Raw genomic sequence first — 7,227 nt, forward strand, 5'->3', positions numbered from 1 at the left:
AGCACAGCAGCCGCATCATGTACTCTATAGGTAGGGCATTTTTAACAGAATTAAAGCTGGAGGCAGAGCTGATGACCAACCGCCCCAGGAGACCTGCCTGGAAAGAGGAAAGATTTTGTACTTTAGTTAACTAAACAGTGAGTAATGCTGCTGGCTTGCAGAGTCCAGATAACAAGACGTTTGGATTTCACCATATTTGAAGGCAAAAAAAATGCCTGGCCTGACCTCCCGGGCAAGGTATTCCTTAGGAACGGATGCGACCTTTTGCACTACACAGGAGGCGATGCAAAACAACCGAATGCTGGCACAAGTTTCATGAAACATTTTATTCAACAAGTATTCTCATTATGATTCCGCCAAGGTGATCGAATAAACAGCAAGGCGTAAAAAACATGAAATAGTTAAGAGATTTTATTCTAATAGCTTTAATTACAGTGCTTGTTTGTCGAAATGAAAACTGAAAACAAGTATACAAAACAGTTGATTACTAACTGTGTATTGAAAGCAATAAAGGTTTCCACAACACTAAACAAACCAGTTCTGATAGTTCCTCAAGTTAAAGTTTTCAACAGCTCCAGCTTCTTCAGTGTTTATCAAAATACAAAAGAAAAGTAAAGAGGTCTTTTTTCTGATGGCAAATCTGAACCTTGCAGTAATGAGGGATGCCAAGGGTTTTCACACATATACAGATATGGGATTGTTCCAAAATGAGATTGAATACTTCTAGAATGGAATGACTCCAAACTCTCATGCTTTTTTCTAGACACTATACATAGATGTTTGGTGTTTTTTTCATGGCATTTTACTTAAGTACAGTACTTTCTGTCTATAGAGCTTAGGACTAATAGGCTGTGCTTTCTGTGGAAAGGTTTGCCTTCTGGAGTGGTTTACACACGAGAAAAGTACAAAACACTTTGGATGACAGAATCTAACAGGCTAAAAATGTGACCCTTCCAGGAATTATTCAAGTCTGATGGAAGTCGCATCAACCTTACCTGAAACCAAAGTACATTAGCGTTTTAAGCAACGTGAAATTTGTTTGCAAAATGTTTTGGACCAGCTCAGACAAACCTTTGAACAAGTCTCCACGTACGAATAAATATGAACACAAACATTATGAACTCTAGAAAGATCCAGAGATGTAGCAGTTGCACATCAATCTGTATTTTACCCAGCTGAAGCTTGGATGGTGTCATCACCGCTTCAACGTTCACAAGAATTAAAATAACTGGTATTCCAGGTCGAACCGCAGAAGCTGTGTTAAACATGCTCATGCGCTTAAGTGTTTTTACTTTTCTTTGACTATTTAAAAAATACAGATTTCAGGTTAAAAACCAACCATCAAAATGGATCTCACAGATCTCACAACCCAATAGAGATAGTACTCAGCTCTACTGCATGCTGACCACTGGCAACCCATGTTAATCCACTGAACTCCCTTCCCAGTACTAAACAGTGAGTTGATTCTTTACAATAAAAAAGCTGAGTAATATTGCATAGGAGTACCAGAAACTGCCTCACTGGAAACAAAAACTATTTACATTAAATAAGAAACCTAACTGTTTTCAGGCTTGTATTTGCCACATTTACAGCATGGTGCAATATATACTGTGACAAAAGAAATGAAAACAGCTTCCGGCACTCAATACCACAAAGTAGCACAGTTTGCCACATTAGAGTAAAGCGAAGGGCGAATAGGAGGAAATAAGAGGGAGGGTGGAAAAAGAGGGAAGAGGAAGGTTTATGGTTTCATTTCTGGTTTCGGAGCTGATTGGACAACCAGTCCAGTCCTTCATAGAGACCATCTCCACTAGTGGCGCAGGTTGCCTGGATATACCAGTTCCTGTGACGAAGAGAATGCAGTCCAAGTTTGTCTGTGATTTCTGCTGCATTCATCGCGTTAGGCAGGTCCTGAGAGGAGACAAAGACAACATTTTCCATGTTGAAGAGCCTTTTCTGCCTTTCAGTTAAAGCAGTCCCACATCAAGGTACAAAACAAAGCATAACCCAGCTCATGTATCAAATATGGCTGCTCTTCATGAAACGCCTTCGATAGTTGGTATGAAGCCCGGCCAGTTTTCAGACCCAAGCTGGCAAGTTTTTGTTTCAAATTTATAAAAACCCAAAGTGGAAGCTGCCATTAGAAGACTATTGTTTAAGAATGGGTGAGCCGAAGAGGCAGAACTCATTTGATTAAATAGAAAAGTAAGGATGCTTTAAACTGCAACTGCTGCCAACTAAAGAACTGTGCAACTCTGAAAGTCTCTGCTCTTATTCAGACTAAGACTGCACTGCATCTCCAGCATGGGCTGAGATGATTCTAAGAGCTTTCTGTTTGAGCCTTTAGTTTTAAAAGCCTTTGCTTTGTGGAAAAGGAAATCCTTATAAATTAGGGAAGTGGGCTGCCATGAGACTGTAACCAGACTGACTTGCATGTGCAAAGTATCTCTCTCAAAGAGATCATAAATGAAACAGTTAAAAGCGGACACAAGTTTATGAAGTTTCAGGTTAACACTCAGACTGGAGTAGGACAGTTTATATATTCAGGGGCTATTGTTTCAGGCTGCCCAATTCTCAAGGACACTCTGGGATGGCAGTTTCCATTCAGGAAGTTTTCTTTGCAACTCAATTCCTAGGAACTTTTTGGGGGTTTTTTTGCAAAAGCATGAAGTACAGTTCACTCCAAACCGTGTGTATGCAGCCAATAAGGCAAAGTCAGGGGGATTTTACTCCTTCTATCCATTAGGAGGCAGGTGCAATTAGCTGCATACATGCATCTTTGCATAGCTGCACTGGTTTTACTGACTAAATCTGGGTGGCCAAACACTTTACTGGCAACAACGAATTAGATGGAAAACCTAATCTGAAAGCTTCAAATTTAGAAGCTTTAGAGGTGCACCGATACATCGGTCCAATATCAGATTGACACTGATATAAAGAAAATGTTATGTATTGGAAACTGGCCTGATGCGTCCGATAATTTGTCTGATAAATGCCCATGTGTGCATGCAGCCGCAGTGCAGCATGTAGGCAGTGAGGAGCAGGGGTGGGGCAGGGTAGTGGGATGGAGCCGCGGCTGATCTGGGGGACATGAGGGGGGGAGGGCAGGGGCAGTTCCCACCGCTGTGCGCAGCTCATCCAGTGGCTTGTCAGGTGGTTCCCGCAGCTCATCTAGGAGGGTACGGGGGGAGGGGAGAAGCGTGTGCCCCTGAATCTGTGCAGTACAGGCCAGGTGTGGTGCAGCTGTGGGCTGGGGCCAGGGGCCACACTGTGCTGCTCTCGTGGTGGGCAGCAGTGATGTTTGGAGGGGGCTACAAGGACTATATTGAAATTTGGGGTGACTGCAGCCCCCTCCCCTGTAGTGCCCTTCTCAGCATCGCTGTTGCCTGCCCCATGTGCAGCTCTGCAGCCTGCTTGGCCTGTCCGGCGCAGATCTGGAAGTACACGCGTATCCCCCAACATGCCCTCCTGGATAAGTGGTGAGAGCAGCAGCGGAAGCCGCCAGATGAGCACCAGATAAGCCATGTAAAACCCCCACCCCTTCCCGTGCCCCCTGCACGAGCCGCAGCCACATGCAGCAACAGGAGCCACCCCCAACTCCGTCCCATGCCTGCCCCGGCCCCAGCCTGCAGTTGTAGCCCACCTCACGCAGATCTGGGGGGGGGGCGGGGCACATGCCCCCCTGCTTGCAGCTGTCCTGCGCCCCTTCCTGCCCCAGCTGGGTAGCACATGCTCCAGCCCCACTTCCTCCCTCATGGCACATGCCTTGATCTGCGCTCTCCCACACCCCTTCCCTCCCACCACACCAGACTTACCAGCGTTATGTATTGGAAACTGGCCTGATGCGTCCGATAATTTGTCTGATAAATGCCCATGTGTGCATGCAGCCGCAGTGCAGCATGTAGGCAGTGAGGAGCACAGCCTGGCAGCGTGGAGAGCTGCCTGCAGCTGGTAAGGCTAGTGTGGTGAGAGGCGTGGGGGGGGCAGATCAAGGCCCTGCAGTGAGGGAGGGTGTGGGGTTGTGGCTGCGGCTTGTCCAGGGGACATGGGAAAGTAGTGGGGGCTCCTGTCACTCCTCTGGGAGGGCATGGGCTCCGTCCCATGCCTGCCCCGGCCCCAGCCTGCAGTTGTAGCCCACCTCACGCAGATCTGGGGGGGGGGCGGGGCACATGCCCCCCTGCTTGCAGCTGTCCTGCGCCCCTTCCTGCCCCAGCTGGGTAGCACATGCTCCAGCCCCACTTCCTCCCTCATGGCACATGCCTTGATCTGCGCTCTCCCACACCCCTTCCCTCCCACCACACCAGACTTACCAGCTGGATGCAGCTCTTCAAGCTGAAAAGCCACGCATCACAAATCGGATCAGTATCAGCCAATATTGCCTCCTTAAAAATCAGCTATCAATATCAGCCCCAAAAATTTCCATCGGTGCACCCCTAATATTTTTAGAACATCCTGAGAGTGAGCCTGAATATTTCTGTACTTATAATGATTAACATCTAAGTTTATACCATCGCTGGAAGGGTTAGTGAAACTTTTCAGGATACTTTATACTGTGGCACCATCACATAGTCAATCTCCTGTTTGCAAGAGGGAAGCTCAAAGCAGGTGCAGTACCTGAAACAGCTATCAAATAAACTAAAATTGGTAGAAGTCTTCACCAGCAAGGCAATGATATGGAAATTTAGGCTTACAGACACATTTCAGACTAGAACCACATACAAGTTTGCCGAAGCCAGGGTCAATTTGGAATGTTGCTAAACACTCATTTATCACATTAGAAGTTACGAAATGGTTCAAAGTCTCACATCTTGCTACGTACCAACCATTTTGGAAAACTATTTTGCAACCTGCAACTCAAAGGCTCCTCTTTAAGATCACTTGCTAAGCCATACCTGTTTGTTAGCAAACACTAATAAGACAGCATCTCTAAGCTCATCTTCTGCCAACATTCTCATAAGCTCTTCTCTGGCCTCATTCACTCGTTCTCTGTCATTACTGTCAACCACAAAAATCAAACCTATAAACAAGCAAACAATAGTTATAACAAAAAAGGTGCATAACTTCTCCTTTGTAAAAGCTATCCCTGTTCTGAAATGCGAAACCAACACTGCAGAATTATTATTATTATTTTTAAAGACTAAACAGAGATTCAAGCAAATAGCTTATTGACATGCATAGGGTAACAGGCACCTCAGTCTACTGAAATCCCTTGTTTGACAGATGCAAGAATCCCAAATAATACGAACTATGCATGTTTTTCCCAATTTGGAATAAGAATAGGTTCCCCCCCCCCCCTCAAATTGTGCCATCCTGTTTCCTGCAGTTTAATTCTGAAAGCCAACAAATGCTCACCCTCCATCTTTTAAACCTCCCCATCCCTCCAAAAATCCTGTAACCAGAGATACATTTAAGAATGGTACACCGCTATCCTTGGACTTACCCTCAAGTCCTTAGGTCATAGCCTTAAATTCACTATACAGCAGATCATAAGCACTTAAAAGCAAGAGAATTTTCCTGTATTCTCCAACTGCTCTGTTTAAAAGCAAGCTTTCAATACTTCTTGAGGAAAAATGCTGACCTCTGGTTTTCGAAGTTGGATAGGGAAGCTTACTGTCATGTGTTTTAAAGAAATGGGTGCCAATTTACATCTGCACTAATCTAATTTGGACACTGAATCCAAAACACACTGAAGTTTAATATGTATTCTATAACCAATTCCTTGAAAAAGGACAGTTTTACGGAATAGTTTGGCTTCTGCTATCAGGTGATAAGCAATTTAAGAGCAAGTTTAACAAGCATACAAAGAGATCTTTTGTGGTCACAAAAGTGATTTAACCCTTACAGCTTACCTTGTGTGTTCTGGAAATAATGGCGCCAGAGTGGTCTGATCTTATCCTGACCACCTACATCCCACACCGTGAAGCTAATGTTCTTGTATTCTACTGTTTCTACATTGAAACCTAAAATAAAAATGGTAAGAAAAGAGTTGATCAATTTAGGGCCTGGATTTTCCAATTCGTGCTACAGAACAAAATTACAAAACAGTCACGTTGAGTACCCATGAAAGCACGAAGGTTCTTACATTTTTTTTTAAACATGAAGTTAAAGCCCTTAAAAGTGGGCGGTACTAGACTGAAACATGCTACGCTACTTTGCAGATGCTACTCCCAAACCAGAAGTAGTATACCTGCATCTGTGTGGCACTGCACCCAGGCTAATTAGTGCTGCCTCTCAGCAGAGCTAATATCCTTCCATAGGGGGACACTAAGGGACCTACACTTCTTCCCATTTGGGAGATAGAGGACAGGAAGGGGCATGCCAAGTCAGCAGTACAGATATGCCTTTTTACTCCTTAAAAAAGGGAACACAAGCCAGTGAGCTTTATAAGCCTGCCTAACTGGGACTGCAGCAGCAGAAGTTATAAAAGGAACTAACAGCCCTTTACATCTATCCATTCCATAAACCAGCGAGTAAGGTCTTTAAATATGTTCTCACAGTACCTGTCCTCTCCCCAGCATGCAACATTTTCCCCATCTGTACTCTCACAAGCAGTCCGCACCAGGGCAGTCCTAACAGGAGCTGGCTAGACTGCTTCTGCAGACTGCCAGAGGCTGCTCCATGCCTTGGCTGGTGGGAGGGAATGGAGGAAGAAGCAGTCATGCATTCTCCTCCTACACCTACAGAGGAGAGACTGCTGCCTGCACACTCCCAACTCAGAGCCAATCCTGGGTGCAGTACTCCGAGTTACAGACAGTCAAGCCTGAACTTATCTAGTCAGTGCCCTCTCAAGAAGCAAACAAGGTTTTAACAAGCTGTTTAAAGAACTTACCTATAGTGGGAATAGTAGTTACTATTTCACCAAGTTTTAGTTTGTACAAAATGGTAGTCTTTCCTGCAGCATCCAGACCAACCATGAGAATACGCATTTCTTTTTTGCCAAAAAGGCCTTTGAAGAGGTTAGCAAAAATATTTCCCATGCTTGAGATATGTTCTCACTGGCCAATGAAATCTAGAGAGAAAAATTCAGGAGAGTTATTATACACATCACTTGATAACCTTCTGCACTATTAAAACAAGCCATCTAAAACTGGTGGTTCAATACAAATTCTAACAAAAGCTGCCAGGAGCTCATTGGCTTAAAACGTGCTAGACACAGATTAATTCTTTTTATTCTTTTGCCTTGAGATGGAAAATTCAAAGACTACCAGAGGAGTCGAAAGGTAGTGT

The 7,227-nt window shown here is 44.6% G+C and overlaps 1 protein-coding gene across 1 annotated transcript; it reads right to left on the reverse strand.

Moving 5' to 3' along the window:
• Nucleotides 1-307: 307 nt before the first annotated feature.
• ARF1 (ADP ribosylation factor 1) lies at nucleotides 308-7,009 on the reverse strand. The gene is made up of 4 exons (XM_006030072.3): nucleotides 6,830-7,009; nucleotides 5,850-5,960; nucleotides 4,893-5,017; nucleotides 308-1,911 (listed from the first exon to the last, which is right to left on the reverse strand). Exons 1-4 carry the CDS (start codon nucleotides 6,975-6,977, stop codon nucleotides 1,750-1,752), a joined length of 546 nt encoding a protein of 181 aa, XP_006030134.1. The 5' UTR covers nucleotides 6,978-7,009; the 3' UTR covers nucleotides 308-1,749.
• Between the last annotated feature and the right edge of the window lie 218 nt (nucleotides 7,010-7,227).

This window comes from Alligator sinensis, unplaced genomic scaffold, assembly GCF_000455745.1.
Source record: "Alligator sinensis unplaced genomic scaffold, ASM45574v1 scaffold1398_1, whole genome shotgun sequence".
NCBI lineage: Eukaryota > Metazoa > Chordata > Crocodylia > Alligatoridae > Alligator > Alligator sinensis.